The following is a 23938-nucleotide window of genomic DNA, read 5'->3' on the forward strand; positions in this document are numbered from 1 at the left end:
TGTAGGCTTAAATGCTCTGTAACAGTGCCACCAAATAACAGCAACAAACCAATACAGAAACTGCTTAAAATGCTGCATTATTTCACACTAACCCAGTAATCCCCTGTGTTGTGGCTACTCTTGTGTTCAAAATATTATGGTCAAAAACATCAGAGCAGTTGGTGAGAAGGAGGTCTACGACTCACTAAATAAAAAGCACTCACGGAGAGATAGTTTCAACAAAAAGTATTTGAGATTTATTTACATAAACGAAAACGATCTCCCGGTTGACTTCAAGCAAAGAAAATAAAATTCCCATTGTCAGCAATGGATATTCAGATATAGTACATTTACTACAAATAGCATTGTCTTCTTCTGCATTATCTGTGATTAATGGTTATTTGTTTTTGATTTGGAGTTTTTTTTTTTCAGGAGAATTAGCTGAGGATAACATTTTTTTGCTGTATTTTTTTTTTCTTCGTAAAATTAAAATGTGGAGCATTTGTAAGGGTATTATCCAACCCAGTCCAATGAGCTCTATACCTCCTGCTGGGGGGCTCTCAAACAAGCTTTTTAACTTGATTTGGGTGATCTGACAGCAGGACGGCCCAGGTGGGTGGTCTTGTGGTGAGTTAATCAAACTGAAGTTATAAAAGTGATGGAGATGAAAATAGGATTTTTAAAAAAAGTAAGACCTAGCACAGAAAACTACAGCGAGGGTCTTGAGGCTTCCTGTTAGTTCGAGAATTTAATTCAAAATCCTGCTGTTTGTTTCAAAGTGTTAACAAGGCTGACAGAAACCCTTCACCCTAATACACTGACCAAGACTTGACATTTTGTGTTGTGTTTCTCTCATTCTGACTTCTACTTGAAATGCATTTACACTTGTACTCTTCTGCCTCTGACTGTGCTCAGCCTATAACCTGCTTATGATTATCTTACAAAGCCTCTTTAGAAGTCTGTAATTGGGGTAATTTTGCTATTCATTCTCTTATCTGTATCTCTTTTAAAAAAATATGTGAAAATCTTTTGTGTGAAAAAGATGGCAGGACATCATATGATTGTGTTTTGACATGCTAAGAAAGAAGAGAAAATGGAAACCATGTTGAAAAACTCTTGTTCTTGTTACGTTACCTGGTTAAGTGCATTCAGGCTGACTGAGCAGGGTCACATGGACCATCCCAAAACTGCACTATGTGATGGATATTGAGAGACAAGGAAGTGGATAGAAGAAGGCACCATGGGAGGAGTTACTTTAATCATTTATATTTATGACAAAAACAGCAGTAATGCATGGCTAAATCAAGCACCAGGGGCAGACCGGCCAACTGGAACAGTGGTTGGATGCCTGCTGAGCTGGTCAGCGCTGATATGAAAACTAAAAACACTCTTCTATTCTCTATTGTGCTCCTGCTGTATGACTGGCTGCCTGGCTCCTTAACAGGTATTGTGTGTGTGTGTGTGTGTGTGTGTGTGTGTGTGTGTGTGTGTGTGTGTGTGTGTGTGTGTGTGTGTGTGTGTGTGTGTGTGTGTGTGTGTGTGTAAATGTTTGTGCGTGTATGTGAGCCCATATGGGGTTTTATTTGTCACATCCTGTCTCTCTCTTCTCCTCATCATTTTTACTTTGGTAGCTTCTGCTCTTCACACTGAATGCTGAGCTGACAGTGTTCTGTATAAATTTGTGAAAATGTGAACCTAACAAGTGAGCAGTGTGTTGCCTTCAAGTTTCCGGTTGAAGACTCAGACTTTTGACTCTGACACATAAACTATATACAGTGAGAAAAAAAAGTTGGCAAACATTCAGGGATTCAGATTTGCAATTAAAGCACATTACAATATATATATTAACTTTTCTTAAAAAAGAGATAATCTTTTGACATGTAGCTACATTGTGTTCTTTAATTGTTTTAATGTAGATGTACGTAGGTGTCATTCCCTGCTATGATGAATATGCATTTTCACATATATTACTTTTGTTTCAACAATTTATTTTACATTTCTGAAGGAATTGACTTTGGGTTTCACCTTCTCCTCATTTATTGTAAAGTCTTTGCTATTCAGTGAATTACTGATGTACATATTATATTAGATCGCAAAGCTAAACCTTATAGAATGTCTAGGTTATGGACTGAATAATGTGTGACATTGTTACTATGATTGTAGCAGTGTTCAAAAGTTTAGTGCACCAAGTGATAGGCTATTAAAGAAGCAAGTAAGATATACATAAGATAAATGGAAAGAAAATTACCAGAAAGTTGGGGTGTCCACCCCTCTTGCAAAAAAAAAAAAAAAACAAGGATATGCACTATTGGTCCACTGTTTCCGCCCCTGTGATTGTATGATTAGACCAGCCATTGGGTTCCCAGGCTGGGGCTAACTGGTTAGCATGATAACTTCATTAGATACCCTAAAAGTCTTCTACAAAACATCAAGGTCACTATGGAAACTCACTCTGGATTTTCAATTCCAGTAAGGCTTTTATCTTGTTAAATAAGGATATATAATTAAAGCAGAAGTAAGCGATCCGGTCGTTTTGGCTAATGCTGTGTTCCAGGCAGGCTTTTGAAACCGTAAATTACAGCTTCAAGTCACAACTTACGACTTTGTAGCGTTCCAGGCAACCCACTCGTGTTTTTCCGACCTGTTTTACCTGTGAAAGTCACTATAACGGCCACTCGTAACTTCCGACCCATGAACTCGTACCAGATCGAACTGGTACGACTTCACAGGTCGGAAAAACACGAGTTACGGGTTACCTTGAACGCACCATAACATCTTGTCAGCCGATTGAGTTAGCAGCCCCCGCCCTCGTCATGGATCTATTGGTCCTCGTCTCTACGTCACCACATTTAGGCGCATCCCTTGGCTGCACACACAGCCCTTCATGTCGTTCTCTCTCCTCATTGGATAAAACTTGTAGGATACGAGAAAAGTTTTCTCCTTGGCTCAGAGCAGAGCAGAGTGACTGAGAGACCCGTGTTTCGGTCCAAACACTCTATGTAAGTGATTGCTGTCGGAAGATATAACTATTTAAGACTTATATTAACACAAAAATATCACTTACTTCTGCTTTAAGTTGTCTCTTTGCATACTGATAATCAGTGGACGTATAAGGTTTTAAGCTAAAATACATCCATATTGTTTAAAACTTGCCTTACAATCCACTCTGAAATGTGCAGGAGGTATTTCTTGTGTTGTTTAGTTTGAGTATATTTTTTGGGGTTTTTCCACCTTTAATGGAAAGCACAGTGGAGAGAGAGAGAGACAGGAAATTGGGAGCTAAACGCTGTTCCGTTTTTCTTGTGTTTTTTATTACTTTTAATACATAGAAAGCCAGGTTCAGTCTTTAGCTGTGGTATTTCTTTGCCATTTCTATGTCTAGTTGTATTTTTGCATATTCATTGCTGGCTGCTATCAAAATAGACAGAACAAGTAAAGAAGATTTTAGAGGTGAATTACTCTGGAAACAAGGTCTAAGAGGTTTCCTCTGTTGATTTTTGAACCAAGCACTTAACCAATAGAATCCATTGTGAATAACATGAATACAAGTTTATCACAGCTGCTGTTCTTTGTATTAGCATTTCAAGGCTACACAGAGAATAGACTCTGGGGTGGACAACACTTTGACCAAGTCTGAGTGTAATGGATTTTGGGATGCTGAGGGCCACAAATGATACGCCAGATGAAAGGCTACATTTTTGGATCCAGTGGAAGAAGCTATTGGAATAGGACGTATGTGTCTCTAAGGACAGACTTAATTGTGTAATGTGAACTTTGAAAAGGGCAGACCCTGAACGGGAACAGAGCTCTGGTTTGTTGGAGGAGACACCAGTTTTCTCAAGCCCAATAACAACACAAGGGGGCAGCAGCAGAAATGTAAGTATTTAAGTAATTTAAAACTGTTTCCTATACACCAACTTTCTACCTCTCCAATAATAATGATGATAAAGATGTTACTGGTAATAGATTATGGATAAATACCGGCACTTCTAGATTTGAACCCCAAGTGTACCCGGACTTTTTACGGCGTACCAGGACTTCCCATTAGCTCATAGTACCCTTTCCTATTCTTTTTCTCTCTCAGTGATTTGTGATAGTTACACTCCTATGGCTATACTATGTTACCCAGTGTGCACTAGAACGTCTGTCCTTTTACCCGCGAGACGTTCACTCGCAAGGAGGTCTCGCGGAGCCGTACAAGAAGACCGTCACATCAACACGAAACACAACCGAAAGTTAAGTTTGATTCATTACCAGTTTGGACACAACAGTCACACTCGGGTTCATCTCAGGCTACGTTTACGGAAACGATCTGAACAGAACACGCAAAAGTGGCATTTGGTTTTTGGGGTGGAAATCTCATACGGTGCATACGGTGACGCAAAAGTCTGTGGAATTCATGCACGCCAGTTAGTGCGTCTGTGTACAACCCAGAATTTTTTCATCTTCTTCTTGATTTCCGGCAGGCTGCATGCCAGCCATCGTAATACTGCCCTCCGTGCCCTCCACAGGTCATAGCAATCGAAGCAGACTGTTGCGTTTTCACCCTTTACATGGGGACGCAACAGCGGAGCGTTTTTAAGATTTCCACTCTGGAGGGTGGTTTCACTTTTTTGCATTTCCACGCCCCCAAAACGCTGTCGCCATCTAAACGAAAGGCACATCCGATAAAATATTTTGCCCTTTTCATTCGCGAGCGTTGTCGTGTAAACAGGGCCTTAGTGCGGCTACAGTCGAACTCTGGTGCAGTCCGTTTGTTTTGTGAACGCGGCCAGACCTTGACCCGCTCCAACTGCCTCATGGTCACCAGTGGTCCACAGACCACCCTTTGAGTAAGGCTGCTCTAGTGTTTAATATATTGTTGAAAAATGAAACAAAGATAACCCCAGCTGACATCCAGACCAAAAGTTGAGGAAATGCTAGATATTTGGGGGGGAGTAAAGAAGAAAAAAAAAGCATCTTATGCTTGGCTAGAAAAGCAAAGAGAATAAGCAAAATGTGTCTCAGTGAAAACAGACTCATGAATAAATCATACATGAGAAGCATGTGACTTCAGCTTCAACTGATGCCTTGCTCCACTGGAGAGGCGAAAATGGACCAATGGGGAGACTTTAGGACATGAAACAGATGCTATACTTCTTTCTTTTCTTTCATTGTTGATTTTCTGAAGAAGTTGTTTGTGTTAAATTTGAAAAGCAATTTGAATCTTGGGCAATTCAGGAAGTCTTCAGCAATAGGTCTTTTTTTTTTTTTTTCCAATAGGCTACAGTACGTTGGTTTCTGTGAGAGCAGTATCCTAATGTTGCCTGAGGCCTGAATGTTAACACACAAGAGAGTACTGTTTCAGCGCCTTGGATTATAAAGCTGTGTTATAGCTGATATATGAAGGTGGTGAGGATCCCAAGGGTGCTGTATGGCACAGTACCCAGAGGCCCCAGGCTTGTCATTCCTTAGCTGAACACATTTACCCTGAAATTCACCAGAGATAGAGGGAGAGAGACAGACAGAGAGAGAGTTTAATTTTGTCAGGGGAGGTTTAGAGAGCAGATTCTAGTTTAGTCTGTATTATTAGATATGAAGTAAGGCTATTATCCCAAGAAATGAGGCTCTTGTAGTTTCCCTTCATCACCTAATAAGCAATGAGTCATTCAAGCTTTTTATGTTGGCTTGTTATTGACTTTTGTAGCTTGTGGCATTTCTATCTCCCTTAATTATTTACTCTGCCCTTTAGCCTCCCTTCATCGCCTCTGTTTCTGAGTACGAACTATATAGATAAAAACACCCGTTTATGATGATAAAGGAGGTGATGAGGGCAAATAGTAAAATGATGGAGATGGTGAAGATGAAAAGGTAAGAAAAATGGAGGGAAAACAAAAATATGAATGTGTCACAGGGGAGGAATAAAATGGGAAATCTGCAACAACCGACTGCAATTACTGTGCCTCCTTGTCCATGGCCTCCTAATTAAGAGAACAGAGGGAGAATGCAGATTAGAGGGGAGGGCCTGCAGATAGGCCTGTGGCTCTCCAATCCTCAGAGAGAACCCAATCCAGGGAATCGCTCCGTTCATACAAAACAATGAGGGGGTCTACATTATTCATCCCGGAGAGTGAGTCACAGAAGCAGCAAGAGAAATGGATTGAGTAGAAATGGGAGCAGAGGTGGAGATGATGTGGAGGCAGCTGGACTGCTTGGGAGAAGAACAGTTTAGATTTCTGCATGTCCCTACAGTATGTGTGTCTTCTAGTCCTGTTTTATGTATTTATTTATTTTATATTGCAATATGCAAAAGATTTTTTCACACTTGTGGGTGGTCAGCAATTTTACTGACTTAGTCACAGGTTAAATTAGCATCTCCAATTACATGCAATTTACCAAAATGTGATTGTTGGCCCTTTTTAGCTTCTAATGGCGCCACTGAGCTCCTACAGCTTCATAAGAAGAAAAAAAGAGATGCTCGCTGTGTTTGCTTTCAGGCCGTGTTGAGTCTTTATCAGCTAATAGAAACGGGATTGTGTTAAAGGGATAGTTCACCCAAAATTGAAATTTCACTCATCTACTCACCCTCATGTCGACTAAGGGCTGGGAGAAGCTTCAGAGTTACAGGGGGTCCCGGCGTAGCAGTGCATGTCCATATGACGGTTGCAAATGGATACCAACTGTCTTCGTAACAAAAAAGACACACCAAAAAAGATTCAAATACCTCCATGCTGCTCGTATGTAATGTCCCTCTTGTATTGAAGCCCTGAAATGCGAAATTGTCCTGAGAAAATTAAATAAGTCTATATTTCAAGCTTGTTTTGTCGTGGAAGCTTCTCGAAGCTCCTCTTCCCGGTTCGTCGAATTTGGACGAACTGGGAAAAATTTGATGAACCCGGAAGAGGAGCTTCCGCTACAAAACAAGCTTGAAATATAGACTTATTTCATATTTTTCGATACAATTTCGCATTTCAGGGCTTCAATACAAGACGGACATTACATACGAGCAACATGGAGGTATTTGGATGTTTTTTGGTGTGTCTTTTTGTTACGAAGACAGTTGGTATCCATTTGCAACCGTCATATGGACATGCACTGCTACGCCGAGACCCCCTGTAACTCTGAGAAGCCACGGAGGACTCTGGAACTTCTCCCAGCCCTTAGTCGACATGAGGGTGAGTAGATAATGAGTGAAATTTCAATTTTGGGTGAACTATTCCTTTAATATTTTACCTTTTCCACATACAGTATCAAGTGTTGGTATCGATCTCATTGTGTGGCTGGATAAAGACATCAGTAGGATGTTAAAGTCTGGCATGTACATATGTGTGACCTACTTGTTATATCTTCCTGCTACCTTTAATTGAGCTGCTGAGAGAAGTGACACTCCACTACATACATCACTCTCAACATGGGGCAACTGTGGGAGGAAAATACAGTTCACGGAACTGCAAATAAGTTCACACGTAGTTCACAAGGAACTTGCAGGTTTCTACCGGGGTGACAGATATTTGAAGAGTCTATCTAGGCAAGCTGGTCTGTTCATCACATCTGAGTGATAGAATCTGTTCAATTAAATAAATGAGAAAATTAAATACCTGTACATTCGGCTGCTTGTTTGACAGCAGGGGCTTCTCAGTTCACTTGAAAATTACGGCGAATGTTAGGAGATAAACATGTTTATCAGCATCAGAAATTACGTCGGTCAAAAGTGCAGCTCTGTTTTGTCTGTTAAATTATTTCATGACACAGAGAGGTCTGACAGAATAGTCAAGCATCTTCACACTACACTGAGATGTTTTTTTCCGCAGAGGTTTTCTGTGATGTGCTCCAACTTTTAAGGTAATAAACTTTGATGAAATGTCAAGGTTGTTAAGTTTACCGATGATAAGTCAATCCAAGATGGAGTAACCCATACGTTTTTAATTTTCAAAACTTTTTTTTTTTCTCCTTGTCACTATTGAAGCAGACAAATCAGGAGCGGTGATTCATTATGGGATCAATAATAAGTGTTTATGCAATAAGACTAGGGGGACTGCATACTTACTGTTTAATTATGGTTACAATGTTTTTTATTTTGCCCCGAGAGAAGATCATGTGACTTGTACATGAAATCCCATAACAATCCTTCCTTGTGAAACTTAGGAAAATAAAGGAAGGAGGGAATTTCACAAAAACTTTACAGTTTACACTGGGAGGTATGTACTAATAAGATAGTAATGTGATTAAGTTAAAGTAAAATATCATTCTGGCATGTACAGTAGTCATTATAACCCCATTCATTACAGCAGTTTTGAAATTGACATCCCTGTCAAAGTTAAACTGATGATGAAAAAAGATGCAATATTTCTGTCTTTTCTAGAGAGTAAACATGAGGGCGGTTTTCTTTGATTTGAGAGATGAAGAGTAAAGGTTAACAGAGCTTTAATCACAGCTAAATATGACATCAGAACCTCACAACACAGCTCTCCTCAATACAACCGTTTTTTCCGCCCTTTAGGCCAATGGCCAAGGACGAACAGGTCAGTTTATAGTGTAGTTTATATAAACCCGCCGTGTGTAAATTTCTTCACAATTGTGTTCACATACAGCCTGGCTTAGAAACAGATTCCACCAATAGACTTTCTGGAAAGAAACACGTTCAGCACTTCACCAAATGTGTTATGAAGCTGTCACCGCGGAAGATTCTGAAAAATGTTTTCCAAATCATCTCCTTCCAGTCCAAGTTTTAGGGTCTCCAACAATCAGGATGTCTGCCATCAGACAGAGTTTGATGTAAACTCATTTAATCATTTTCTGTCGCAATAGAAACACATTAAGGATTGTACAGCTTTGGTGAAGTTATGCTCTCTCAGTGTTTCTGTTGTGTTTTTGCTGTTTGCATGTTTCTTTTTTTAAATTTCCTTTGGTTAATTGGCCGCATCCTGTCTGTCCTATAAGCAGCCATCTCAGTGGGATGATCTGTACTTGTCGTATCATTACCACTACAAGATGTAATTCAGACAATCCATACAGTATGTCAAAATGTCTGAATATCTTCATGTTTAATTTGATTTCATTTAAACAATAAACTCACGCCTGAAAGGGACAATTTCTTTAATTTATGCGGATAGATCTCAGACTCATTTGGTGTGTGGAACGGTGCGTGCATTCTCTGAAAGTCCTAATTTGTCCTCTATCTCTTATTGAAACGCATACCATAATTTAGCAGATGGAAAAAAAAAAATACAACAACTTAAACGAAGAGTGGTCATGCAATGGTTTGCATGAACTTCCAAAGACTCAAAGAAGTGCTCGGTGCTCACAAGGACGCACTCCTTCGATCTATCAGACCGTACATCCTTGCCCTTCTGCCAGGAATTCATCTTGTTACCCCGTAGGTTTTCACCTTGAACATTACAGCTGCAGCTAAACCAATCCTCCTCTGCAAGGTCTCTCTGTGCTTGAACTCTCTAATAGAACTGAATTGCGAGAGGAGCGATGACCCTCGGGGGGCCAAGTCAAAGCAATTCTTTTGCAAGAAGATTAAGGAGACGTTGTGTGTGTATGTGTGTGTGTGGCAGAGGGAGGCATTGTGCGATCATCTCCAGTACAGGAGATGGATAATGCACAGGACCTGAAAGCTGAGGTCAGACTCGTGGTCAGACCGATGAGGTGTGGCTCACAGCTTGATGGCTGTCCTAACCATGCAGCACAGGGGCATTTGCATCACCAACTGACCCATGGCGGATGCAATTGCTCTCTATTTTATAATGGAATATATTATAAGAGCAGATCAGGGATGAGGCAATGAGAGTAGAGAAAAATACCCTACATGTCAGCTTTATAGTTTTAAAGGGATAGTTCAACATTTTGGCAAATTGGCCCATTGCCATAATCTCTATAGGTTCGTTACCTTTAATTGACGGTGCAAGCTGTTTTAAGAATGGCGGAGCAGAGCCATGAGTTGCTACGCTATGGAGGGTAATGGGATTTCTTGGTTTCCCTCATCAAACTCATCAAATACACAATCCAATAACTCCAAAACGCTCTGGTGGACAATTTGTGACCTGCACATTCACCACGCTATGAGATAATAACAGAACGTTAGGAGACAGAGTTGTTTTAGAGGTAAATTCATACAAAACAGCTGATGAGCTTTCCTGTCAAGGGCAGTTTTCCGGCAAGCAGTCTCTGCATTTGCCTTGAAAACAACTCTGTCTTGTAACGTTCTGTTATTATCAAAATGTGTATAGTGCTTTTTTACAGCAGAAATGATGTCAAGGCACTTCAATCAAATAGAGAAAGGCTAAATCTCATCTGCATAGTAGAGTTGACAGGGACCAAACAATTCCCACCAAGAGCAAGTACACATGGCAACAGAGGTGAGGGAAAACTTCCTTTATAGAGGCTCCAACCTCCGAGCAGAACCAGGCAGCCATCTGCCTCAGCCAGGTGGGGTTGGAGAATAACAGAGAGGAGGGGGTTAGAGTGTGAGAGGGGTAAATTACTTTTTAAAAAAAACTATTATGGTTGAATTTTAGTAGAAACACACAAGCGCTATTATAGCAATCTGTATGCAACTTCGGTCTGTGTCACTTCATGTTATAAATCTGGAGCACGTCTATTTGGGACTCAGCCTCATGTGGGAATTTTATTGTGGTGTTTCTGCTGACCATTTTATTTAGCAGGTTTTGGCTTTGAGTGAAATGAGCAGACTCAAAATCAGAAGCTATTACTCAGCATGAACGAGGCTATAACAAACAGAAAAGAAAGTTGCCTTATGCACCATGCTGGTTAAAGTGCCTCAGCATAATGGTGCTGTTTGGGAAACTGTGTAGTTACACTTAAGCTGAGTCATTTGTGGGCTGCAGATTACTGGCTGGCCCACTTGTCTTAAAAAAAAAAAAAAATCCCATTCCCATGAGGAAAAAAAGTAACGAAAATTCCCATGCTCATTAAGGAAACGTCTGTAGTTTTTACCTCTGTAGATCCAAGTTTCAGGTCCTTGCTGCTCCTGAGGCAGCATGAAATATTTGAAGTGCACCTTGGGACTGTAATAGATTTGGCAAAGCACCATATTGATGAAAAGTTCGAGGCGATGAAGAAAAAAAAAGAAAGAAAACCCAATGGAAAACAGAGAACACGTTGCTGCTTGTGAGATAATCCAAACACACACACTCCCGCAATGCAAACAAATACAAAATTATGTTTATCTGACTGAACATACAAGCAACAGAGAAAAAACAGCTGGTTCAGATATGATCACATTACACAGCACAGGTATAGAAGTGGGGCCTATAGAGCGTGAGACAACACAGAGCACTCTGGGGGAAGGAAATCACTCTTCAACAGCCAGCCTTGCTCAGCTCATCGAAAAAAGGAAAAAAAAAAAGAAGAAAAAAAAAAACGGCTCACAGGAGCGCACAAAGAAAAACAACATCAGAACTGCAGTTTCAGTCAGACATCTGCTCATACACAAACCCACTCACAGGCCAGCTGACACATGGTCAAGGTTGGGCTTTAATGCAAAGGAGCACCTGGAGGGCAGCTTTTGGAGTGCTTCCTTTTTGAAGCTTAATGTGTCCTTTTGAAGTGTGTTTTGTGCATGTGGCAATGGCAGCCTCTGCAGGTAAATATTACACCAGTATAAACACACTTTCATTGAGTATGCAGGACGTATTACTCAGATGTTAATCTAACCAAAAGCAGTGGAGAGGATGACCAGGTTAAAAACCCTGTAGGTGATCATTTGTCACTTTCCTCTCTTGCCAGTGAGTCATTACAAATGCTGTATCTACCTAAATGTTCATCCGCAGAGTGGTCACTCACTTATCAGCTGGCGCGCCCCATCGTTATGTATTTAACATGAAAAACAGACTAAATGGGTGAGAAATAAAAATGAACCGAAATGTTCACAGTGCTGTGCAGAACTATCACTTTAGCACATTGTCCACAACACACAGAGCACAGGGCCAAAGTTTGTTTTTTTTTCTTTCTTTTTCTTATTTTATGTTTCTGCTGACGGAGAGAAAGAGGGATGGGGGAGCACAGAGGCTCCGGGCCAAGGTGTGTTATGCTGTGTGTGTGTGTTGATGGCGATACACTATACTGCTGAGTATGTTGCAGGGTATTCTTTTTCCTGCATACCATGCATTTTGCTGCCAAGACGCAGGTTTTGATAGGAATGTCAGAGCAAATTATGCATGCATTCCTTTTTTATTAAGAGAAGAACACTTGTTCTCTTTTTATCTCCTGTCTCCTTTACGGTACACACACAAGTGTCTTTGCTAATGGAGCCTACTATGATTTCACGTAGAGCATATTTGACTTGGAAAGGGTAAAAAAAAAAAAAATGGATCCGCGGGACAGGCCTAGCTCATTGATCCTCTATAGCTTACCACACAGCAGAGGGCCATTAGTTTTTATGCAAAGGTTACATAGTGCACAACAGAGGTGGATGAGGAATCAGAATCCCATTATAGATCCTCCTCTTGTTGAAACTGTTGTTCTGGTGTTTGTGTTTCGTAGGCCAGCATCGATCTGAGACCCAAAGCTGGAGAGTAAATCTTGCAACAAAATTCACCTATGAGCAGGTTTATTCCAAAATGAGGTTATGTTTAGAAACGCAGAAGACCTTATCCTATTGATTACTTCACATTTTACAAGATATCGTCAGAGCGGAGGCGTACAGTACTGTATCACCTAGGAAATGTACCAAACCGAGGCTGGGAAGCTGCTGTTGCCGGGGTCGGGAAGCAGCTCTCCGTAACCCGGGTCCATAATGTGCTGCTGAGAGATTGTGCTCCATTTTCCATCTGCTGCTGTGAGGTTTTTCCTTTGACCTTTACACCGGCGCAGTACTGGAAATCAAATTCTGCATGTTCTCGCTCACAGTTTGCAACTGAAATGAAGTCAGACACTTTGATGCAGCAGGTGTGCGGTGGCGCCGGCCGGCCAAGGCTGTTGAAATTCCTCCACAGACCCATTGGTCATTGTCTCAGGTTATACACAGCTACCTGCAGGACTAGTGTGTGTGTGAGAGTGAGTGTGAGAGTGTGAGTGTATGTATTGGAGCATGACTTAAAGGTACATTGTGTAACTTCTCCTGTTATCTATTCATGAAAATCTATTATTTGGTTCAAAAGTCTGTTTTTCATTAATCAGTAATCCCCCCCATCAACAAACTGAAGTGTTCCTTTCAGCTCTGAATGAGCCGTTCATATCATTCATATCTACATGGAGCGGGTAAGCTCGGTGCTGGCTGCCGTGTGGTGTCGCCATGTTTTTACATTCAGTGGCAGCGTGACGGTAGGAAACCACGGAAACTCAGCGGAGACACCGGAGCTGTCGGCTCAGGTCGAGGTGGCGTCTGTGAAAAGTCACCGCGGTAACGCAGTGAGGAGGAATGGAGCGTTACACTGATGCTGCATTCACCTGCAGTCGGGCAGACGGCCGTCGGTAACAAACCAGATGTCATTTTAGTCACAGAAGTCGAGAGAAAGCCGGTAAAATGTGGGTCAGGTAACACAATACCACATCGCCATGACAACATATTGTCACGTGTATTGTTTTGCCTCGTGCTGACGGACCACTTGTTTACATAGAGGCTTGTTTATGCCGTTACGTGCAGCGGCTGTCGTCCGTCTGCCGTCTGCCCAATTTCATATGAATGCAGCATGAAAAATACGACTGAGTTGCTTGCGATATACAATCACAACGCTAGATGGGAGTAATTCTTACACAATATACCTTTAAAGGGATAGTTCAACATTTTGGCAAATTGGGCCATTGCCATAATTGTCTACGTATTTGACATGTGTTTTGGAAACTATAAGACTGTAGCCCTGGGAAACATCTTCAGGCCACTCACTCACTGACTGTGCTGCTGTTCAGTTGTGTTTGTGTGACTCCATTCACGAATGCTTTTAAAACTCAAGAAAGACAGCTGACGTGTGAAGATATTCTTTGTTAATACTTTATTGAACGAAGTAACATTTTTTGCCACCACACCCTATAGTTTTAGCATAGGTTTGTTACTTTTAACTGTCGGTGCAAGCTACTTTTGGAACGGCGGAGCAGAGCTGCGAGCTGCTCGGAGCTATGCTACGTGGACTAATGGTATTTCTCGGTTTCCCTCATCAAACTCATAAATTGTAAAAATACACGCACATCCCTTGCTTGGGGTGCTGGGTTAAGGGGAAAGCTTCAGAAGAAAAAAGAAGAAGAAGAAGACAAGACTCCACAAGAATTGTTTCAAGATGACATCAGGTGATAATAATGACTCCAAAAACTCCCAAAAATCCAAAACGCTCTCGTGGAGCACAAGTTGTGACCTGCACATTCACCGCGCTATGTTGGTTTTGAGGCAAATTCATGCAAAACAGCTGATTCGCTTTCCTGTCAGGGGCAGTTTTTCAGCAAGCAGTCTCTGCATTTGCGTAAAGGTAACGAACCTACTACTATGACTATAAGGATTATGGCAGTTGGCCAATTTGCCAAAATGTTGAACTACCCCTTTAAAGATCCCATACTTTACACTTTTTAGGAACAAAAAAACATATTGCATTTCCTTTATCAGGCCTCATCTCAAGCTCTGGCAACAACAGTTTAGTGATCCAATCAGAAGAGAGGCTCTGAACCTCTCTTGTGATTGGCCGACTACATATGTTTTCTGGATGATCAAACAAAGATATAGCAGAATCCAGTTAAACGCTAAGAGAAGCCAAATCATGTAAGGCTGGCCCGAAAGCAATGACTACTTTGTTGTGACATCACAAAGTTAGAGATTTCCCAGTGGCTCAGTTTCTGAATACAGGCTGTGTGTATTTCTCTGTGGACTGAGCGTTTTGATACTTCCACAGTATAAATATAGAACCTAGACTTACTTTACTATCAAAAATGTCATGGAGCTCTCACTTTATACAATATGGGACCTTTAATATGTCACTCCTCTTCAAATCTGTCTCTGTGACTTCCGTATACGGACATTATCAGATGCACAGACTGTGAGTCTAGTGCCAAGTGAAATACCATATCTAACACACATATCGTCAGCCTCAGAGAGTAATCAAAAGATGACACAATAATGCAGTGTCTCTGAGGCCTAACAGTAGGGTTTTACTAAGTTCCCTGTGGTTACAGTTACTAGAAGTGAAGTGTTGCTGCTAATAATTAGGAACATAGCACATCTGAAATTGTGATTCTCATTACTATGTCTTCTCTCTGAATGCACATACATACAGTACCGTATTATACTATTTGCTATTCATTTGTGTCCTTACACACAATCCTATATCTTGTTTCACTCTTGTCCAACAAGCATAACCGCTTGTTTTCAGCTTATGTGATGTGGAGTTTATGCAGAAACTATCTATACGTGACGTGCCACTTCTCGCTGACCTTGACAGTCAATTCACAATCACATGTCAGCACTGTATGTGTGGACACAATAGACGCAGCCACTGTGAGAAATACAGCTCCAATGTGGTTGTGACATTGTTGTTTTTCTTTAACATTATCATAATGTTTGAGTAAAGCACGTCTACTGTGGACTTGCAAGCGACAGACTTTGAAGTCAGTGGTCAAAGAAGCTGAAGAGGCACAGGCCGAGATATCTGCACTATACTATGTGTCATACTGCAATTTAGACTTCATTTAGCTCGACAGCATCTCCTGCCTTGGAAACATCAATTTCTCTGAACTCAAAGCATCTGATCTGAGACCGCATGTTCTTATCATTTTGACTTTTTCCAAAGCCAAGCCATGGCAGCCCTCATGACATGACAATAACATTATCAGGGTTATTTTCACAAATCTCCTACAAGAGTAACTCTCAGTAACTCTGAGTAACACTCACCAAGTAAGTGTGATGATTTTAATCACTGTATTTATTGGAAAAAGAAAAAAAAAACGAGTAGATTGGCTGACATGACACTGACATGAGCACAATTTATACTTGTTCTGTCACGAACATTTCAAATTTGAATACACATCCGCACTTGACGTCAAGATGACAATATTGTTACTGACAGAAAATGATGAAATCTAAGCAGTGAAGACAAATCCAGGTAATACTGATGAAATCCAGGTCATCATGTTTGTGTTAAAAAATTCTGTGCAGCTATTTTCACTCTAACAACGTATGGTTTCATCTTCTATATTAAACAAGACTCACGCACAGGTAGGAGGCGAGAGCTTTACTGATATTACTGTAAGACATCACACTCTTGACTCGCAGAGGACGGACAGAGAACTGGTGGCATCGCTCGAAATAAACAGTAATAAATTCTGCGGCATGTACAGTATAAATACACAGAACAGTGGATATAAAACATGCAGCACATATTGGCTGTAGTTTACCTGAAACAGATCGTAAAGCAAGTCATTGTATCCAGTTCTTACTCCAGTTCCACATCTTTTGAACACAGAATGAAACTGCAATGTATATTTCATGAGACCATTGCAATTATTTGCTTTGCAATTAGAACTATTAACAGCTGGTCATTGAATATTTTCAATCAAATTACGTATTGGCTGTAATGATGGCAGTGTAAAGCAATCAAACTATGTAGTATTATCGCTGCTTTTCAAGGCTGTAAGGGGGGGGGGGGCATAACCCCCCAATATTCAGATATGCTCAAAATGTCCCCCCCAATGTATAGCTAGCTGATTAAAAAATTTAAAAAAGTATCCCATGTGTTAGCGAATTTACCGTACTTTCCGGACTATAGAGCACACCTGAGTATAAGCCGCACCAGCTAAATGTTAAAAGAAAATACATATATAGACCGCACTTGAATATAAGCCTCAGGTTTTCATGTTGTAATGTGAGATATTTACACAGAAAGACAGTAGAGAACTGTGTAAGTCCGCTCGCTTTTCCGGGCCCATGACGTCTGTCCGACTACCCATTTCTCCGACCATACATTTCTTTATTTTTGCGTCCATTAGTCCGACCTCCCATTTCTCCGACTTAAGTAGCCCTAACCCTTAACCTTACCATAAACCTAACCTCAACACTGTAGAATGGGTAGTCGGAGAAATGAGCCGTCTGACTTTTGGGCAGTCGGACTGATGTATGCTCCCCCGCTTTTCCGCTGTTTTGGTTACGCTCCTCTCCTCCATGTGCATTTGTTTACAACGAAGACGGCGAAAAATCAATAAATGGAGCGGTGGATAACGTTACATGGCATATACGATGTTACGGCGCATGTGTTTGTGTAGTCTTAACCGTCATAAACAAAAGATCACGGGTTACGGAGCACGTTTGTGTTGCAGTGTGCAGAGATGAGAGCTGGGACACCGGGGCGGGGAAAAAAAGAAGCGGCTTATAGTCTGGAAAGTATGGTATATATACAGTATATAGAAAGAGAGAGATTTTGGTCCCCCCCAATGTTGACTCCATGGTTACGCCCTTGCTGCTTTTATTTATAAAAGTAGAAACTCATCAATCATGCTCTGAATCAACAGAAACAGGTCTCGGCCATGTTATTTTCACTTCACAGACTGGAGCCGTAGCTCTTTCTGAACATTTATGATAAGTACAGTACAGCACACACAGTCTTAAGAGTGTTTGCTTTTTACATCTGAGTCTTATAATCAGAGTGGAGCATTTCTGTTTCTCCGAGTTCCTCTTCTTCTTCTTTCTTTGATCGGCGGGGCCGTGCGGCGACGCTCTGCCAGAGTCATTATGACTAATGAGATGGGGAGAAAGTCAGGGCACCTCTTAATGTGTATTAATGAAACAGCTCTACAGTGGCTGCCCTTTGATGCAGACCTTGTGTCAAAAATTACAAAAGGCCAAGTCACGTATTGCTAACACATTTTTTAGAAATACTGTATTTGCAGGTTTGAATTCAGCGAGCACCAGAATTCGGCATAAGTCACGATACTGTATGGTGCATTTGCCCCGGTGTGGAGCATGAAGAAGTAGAGACATGATTCCTAGTTATATTACATTAGTCTCTGGTGTATTTCAATAAAAAACGCTTCCTGAGGCGTTCCTTGCGATCACCTTCTTAAGTTAAACTACATAGTTGAATAATTGATCATGTTCTGCTTTCCCCTCACAGAAGTTAATCCTCCATCCTCTCGCCATCGTTGTCACATCATTCATCTGCCACGGACCGCAGAACTTATCGCGTAGAAGAGGACACCAATTATGACCCGTGTAGTTCTGCTCACCCTATTATGCATTGCCGCTGCTATTGTCCTGAGATATTCCCTCCGGCCTTGTGCTTCATTACTGCAGTGTTTGCAGGAGATGCTATGAAAAGTTGCCCATTGCAACTCTATATCTGCCATCATTCCTGCGTTATATAGACTACTAATGAGGTGGTACAAAAGGGGGAATGTGCTGTGTACGCCACCAGCGAACCAGATTCAGTAATAATGGTCTTTGGCCTCGGAGGTTACTGTGTGTCATCCGCTGTTTATTTGGCAATCAGCTGTCTTCAGTTGGAGGAGGGGGTTAAGATGCTTTTAATGCTAAAATAATAAACCATACATAGTAGTGGAGTACATTTCCACCCATTTTATTCTCCATACTTGCTGCCATCAGGGCAAATCATCAGTAGTCCATTCATTTATACACTTCCAGTTATATTTCTCAGCCATGCTGCGAAAACTGACTAAACTTTCTGTTTATGTAAGTGTTTTTGTTCTGATAAGTGCAGAACTGGATGGTAAACAACTTCCTGTAGTTAAATGTAGATAATAATACAGACGAAATGAACATAATCCCCCGATTAGGCAGAACTGCATTGCCTCATCCTCATCTTCTCCGTCTAGTCTGTGTAATCTTGTTATGATTTCTGACCGAACCATGAGTTTTGATGCTGACCTTATAATGCTGACTCCATCATGTTTCCACCACTTAGGGTCTGTTGTGTTAAGAAATGGAACTGAAGCACTAATGCATGCTTTCATCTCATTATGATTGACGTAGACGAAGACGAAGAAAATTGGACTGCTGTAATTCATTTTTACCTGTGTTAATGAGTCATCCTTTGCCATTTACAAAACGATTCAAATGCTGCTGCTAAGTTCTTAGCAAAAGCAAACACGTTTTACACATACAGTATGTTATCTTCCCTATGCAGAATGCTGTTCATTTTAGGATTCACCTGAAACTTCCAACTTTCAAACTTCATTTATTTATATAGCACTTTTCATACATATGAAATGCAAAGTGAGTACAAAGTGCTTTACATGTTAAAAAGCCGACCCCTTCTATACACACAGATTCAGATGAGGAAAGCAATATTATGGAGCTGTGCACACAGAAAAGTTTCCCAGGCCATGACCACAAGGAGTGCCGCCACAGGGATGACCCCGACCAGGACAGTCGGAGGAGCACATACCGCCGCTGTAAAGCCCCCGCAACCATCTAGGCTGGAAAAACCCCAAGAAAAATGTTGGTGCTCTCTTACAGAGCCTTTAAAGGCCAGACTCAGTATAACATGGACCTTCACGACCCTCACAAAACAAGCCAAGCTCTTACAGAACAGTAGCTACTCTAACCAGCTCTTTTTAAAAGTGACATGATTAGGAATGTCACGATTACTTGTTTTCACAATCATGGTATTAAACGCCACAATTAATTAATCGTGAAGTTTCTTTAATACCGTTACTTTCCAAAAAAGATGATGTTGGAACCATATTGGTAGATGTGCACCAAAATAAAGGTAATTACACAGACACTGTGGTCCATTTAACTAACGTAACATTGAATTGGTAGCAAATTAAATGTTAGTGTGTCATTTGTAATTAAAATAAAACAAAACAAAACAAAAAACTATTAAAATACATGTAAACTTTTGGTATAAATAACAATTAATGACCTGAATACTTAAAACACTTCCCCTGGGGGATTAATAATTGGTCGTATGACATAATAAATACTTGAAATATTTTGCTATGAGTAATGTAATTATATTTTGACTATATTTGATTTTACACATTCATAGTGTTGTGAAATTAATTAATAATCGTAATACCGTGATTATTTCTCTGACAATAATTGTACCAAGAAAATGTATAATGGTGACATCCCTAGACATGATTTGGGGACTCATGGTTTGTCTACACTTCTACGTGTTCGTTTTAAAATGCCTCTCTTGTGTGATGTTTTCACGTTCTATTCACACAAACACACAATGAAAGCAGAGACATTTAGAAATGCTGCTGGGCTGGCACAGTTTTTGTTTGAAAACTCCAGGGTGGCGTTGTAGGCTGGACAGGTGAAAATGGGAACCTTTGAAAACATAAACACCCACGGTCGCTCTTTAGCCATTTAAAAATGAAAGTGTAACAGTGTGAATGTGCGGATGTAGACACAGTCGGTAGCTAAGCTTTGAAATAGTCTCCCGATATAGCTTGAAGTGTTGTGTTTCTTAAAAAGCAGCTGTTGAAACCGGCAAATAAAGTATTTTTCCGTTTTAACTCATGTCTTGTATCTGCTCCCCTTGGATATTATCTGGTGTTCTTATCTTTGTTTTATTTATTTTCTCCTATCTGATTTTTATCACTACCAAAATAAAGCATTTTTTTTCCCACTGTAGTGTAGGTGAAAGGTGCCATAGAAATAAACTTTACTTTGCTTACAGTTTATACTGTGTACACTGCAGCAGAATGTATGACCATCCCTGCTGTCTAAACCATAACACCACCCAACTGCGAGCATCCCACCAGCATGATAATAACCCCTCTGTTTTCCCGTCTTCACTTTGTCTCTCTCTCTCAGTGTTTGTGTGTATGTGTGTGTGTGTTTGTGTGTTTGCCAGTGTGGGGTAGAGTGAAGGATCACTGGCCTTTTGTTAGGAACTGGTTAAAGCTGCTGTGTCTCTGGCCGCCCCCCCTCTTTCCCCCATCTCTCAGCCATATGAGGAAGATTTCTACCTATTTCACATACACTCACACATACACACACAAAATCCCTCCGACTTTTGAGAATTTCCAACTATAGATATAGCTAAAAGCCACGCGGGAGCCATTCCTGTATAAATGTGTATGCAAAGCAGAGCCTCATCTCCTCTTCAGAGCTCAGCAGTCCCTTTTTAAGTGGTCTTAATGCATATGCTCTTTCATAAACTGTGCAATCTCCAAGATAGCTAAAAAAAAAAAAACCTCCAGATGCTTTGAGGAAATGGTAACAGGCACTGATTATAAAGGGCCAAGTCGGGAACAGCTCTGCAAGCATGAAGCATCCCTCTCTGGAAACATTTTAGTGCTCCTTAACTAACGCACCAGCATTAGTACCTCCATGCACTCTCTCATATGTATCACTGACCTCATTGTAGTTCCAGTCGTGCTTCCATCGGCGCCTCAATCTCCTCCAGTCAAGCTGTGAAGCCTACATGTCACAGTAGGCAGCAGCTGCTGTAAAACTGGAGTTTGCCGTCTGATCTCGTGCTTAAGATCTGCTGATCCTGGAAATGAGGCTTACCCACACCGCTGCCTCACGCTGGTTCAATCAGGCTGCATGGTGCTGGGAGCAGGATTTCTCCTCGTTGCATGTACAGTATTGTCGCCAATGCGCCACCAGGACGATTACATTACATTTCAACTTTCAAGGTTTGTGCAGTGTAAACACCGTATGCAATCATACTGCGCCCTATTCTATTCTTACCATGTGCTGCTGCTGCACTTGTATCCATGCACAGAGTTTGAGCACTAGAATTACAGACTTTGTTATGCGTCTGACTGTGAGTTATTACCAAATAGCTACCTCCCCTCCCCCCCCGAGACAAAACAAAAATAGGAAAGCACCGTGCAACGACTGACAATGACTCACATTAGTATTAACGTATTTTCTGAACCAAATAAAACGCTAAATGCGCTGCCTAAATTGTTACTCTGCAGTTCATTAAGCACATCTTCGAATGAGCATTAGATCATGGCCTATTAAGCTAGTGCTTGATTGGCAAGTGGTGAAATTAGAAGACTCATTCTGCATTCACATTTCTCGCTGAATTGGAAGGCGCACACATTCAAAACGTGTGTCCTTGCTTAGGTTGGGAGTGGATGTAATTACCCACCGTGCTGCCGCCTCATGGCAGTCATGGCAGTCTAGACGAGAGGTGATTACGTCCGTTTTAAGCCATTCACGGCTGAGTTTGTTGCTCCATGCTCATGGTCAGCAGAGTGTTTGCACTCTTGGATCTGGTTTTTCCTCTCATCGCTTTGAGTCCGTTCCACTCTGCCGTAACACAACAGGCAGAAGATGAAGAATAGACTTGAATTCAAAGTCTCATGTAAATAGGCTTCCTGAGCCATTGTTGGTACAAGCCTACGATTGTGTGAACAGCTACAGTGTAAAAATCATGAAATTTAAATATCTTTTTTCTTTTTTTTGTCCTCAAACCAGAGATTTAGCACTTAGAGAAATGGAAAACATGGAGCTTTATGTGATATTTAAGAGGTTTCTGACAGATTAGATTTCACTGCTCTCTACTTAACAGCACATCGAAGTTATGTAATTTTCCACACTAAATCATAATTAACCACAGAAAGTCTTATCCACCTGAGAGTTCATGGTCGGTCCAGTGCAAATCTACTTGGCGTGGAAGTACTAACGGGATACCTGTGAGCAGCAGACAGTTTGTTTGAAGACTAATGATAATGTGATACTCTAGTAGTGAGCCCCACAGGGAGAGTGTCTTTCTGCATCACTTCTCTGTCAGAGTGATAAGAGAACACGGACTAGTTATGTGGAGATTATTGTCCGTGGACAAGTCAGGACCGAGGACGATCCTGAGGGGGATTTTTTTTGTCCTCCTCTCCTGCACAACACATTTATTTTCCCTTTAAAGAAAGAAACTCTCAGCATCCCAGTCGTAATGCTTTTTGTCCCTTATTCCTCAGTCCTCACTCAGTTGTGTCTCACCAAAAGGGACCTCAGGTGGTGCTGTTGTCCTGACAACCAATAAGGGGAGCATCACAGTCAGGCGGCTGGATAATCTGAGAGAGAGAGAGAGAGAGAGAGAGAGAGAGAGAGGAGGTGGTGGGATGATTTTCCCAGACTCTGCTTCTCTCCATCGCCGCCGCTGGCTGTGCCCTTTGCGCGAGGAGCATTACGCATCAGTGGACTATAGCGCGAGGATCCCGCACGTTTCCGTTCCCCAAAAAGTCGCTTAGGGAACCCGTCTCGGCCGTTCATTCCGGACTGCTCTGGACCTATAGGCATCCCGCGCGCTTTCCCCCGCGAAGAAGTCTGGACAACTATACTCCTCTTCCTCACCCCGAATTTTTTTTTATTTTTTATTTTTATTTTTAAAAGAAACCCCTTGGATCTATATCTATTGCTCCTGAAACGCGCGCTCCCCCCCACCGTGCTTTAAAATGCAAGCCGGACGCAAATCGTGTTGGAGGCAACTGCAGGCTTCTTTTTTAAGACTGCTGTGTCTTATCCCCACAGGATTCCCCGTCCGAAGTGTGGATATGCAGCGGACCACCGACAACATCACCATCCGCCAGGGCGACACGGCGATTATAAGGTAAGAGACTCATCTTTCAACTTTCCTCCTCTCCTCCTCCTGTCCTCCTCCTCTGGATGCGCAGCAGCACCAGCAGCAGCAGCAGCAGCAGCACCGTCACCTCCAGCGAGCGGAGAGGAGCGGAGCGGGTGATGGTTTTTTCTAGGGGACAGCAGCGCTGAGGAGCAATGGGATATTCTGCCTCAACGACTTTGTGTTGATTTCCACTGCGGTAAAAAAAAAAAAAACTTAAAGAGTTGCCACAAGATTACAGAGAAGTGATTACGGGGGCGGATGCGAGTTGATCCGCCGTGATTCCCCAACTTTTATCTCAACAAGCAGCCGCAGCACCGGCCCCCTGCGATACTTATTATGACAGGTCTTCTCTTGCTTTCCCGAATGAGTTCGCACTCATTGACTTAACGCTGCTAATTAGCAAGTATAATTTCTACTCTTATGCCCTTTTTCCTATACGGGCCTACGCATATTACATCCCTCTTTTAAAGGATTTAACTGAATAGAGC

The 23938-nt window shown here is 41.5% G+C and overlaps 1 protein-coding gene across 3 annotated transcripts in view; it reads left to right on the forward strand.

Annotated features, from left to right (window-relative positions):
• lsamp (limbic system associated membrane protein) overlaps nucleotides 1–23938 on the forward strand; it is a 710303-nt gene that overhangs the window by 482467 nt on the left and 203898 nt on the right. For 2 of the 3 annotated variants that reach the window (XM_085794880.1, XM_085794879.1), the window contains exon 2: nucleotides 23357–23435. In XM_085794880.1, coding sequence (XP_085651006.1) covers nucleotides 23357–23435 — 79 coding nt within the window. Of the gene's footprint in view, nucleotides 1–22918; nucleotides 23436–23938 lie in introns of those variants that run through there. The other variant, XM_085794881.1, reaches the window with a different exon arrangement.

The sequence above is a fragment of the Trachurus japonicus genome, chromosome 13 (assembly GCF_045865225.1).
Source record: "Trachurus japonicus isolate A0001 chromosome 13, Traja_1.0".
Taxonomy (NCBI): Eukaryota; Metazoa; Chordata; class Actinopteri; order Carangiformes; family Carangidae; genus Trachurus; species Trachurus japonicus.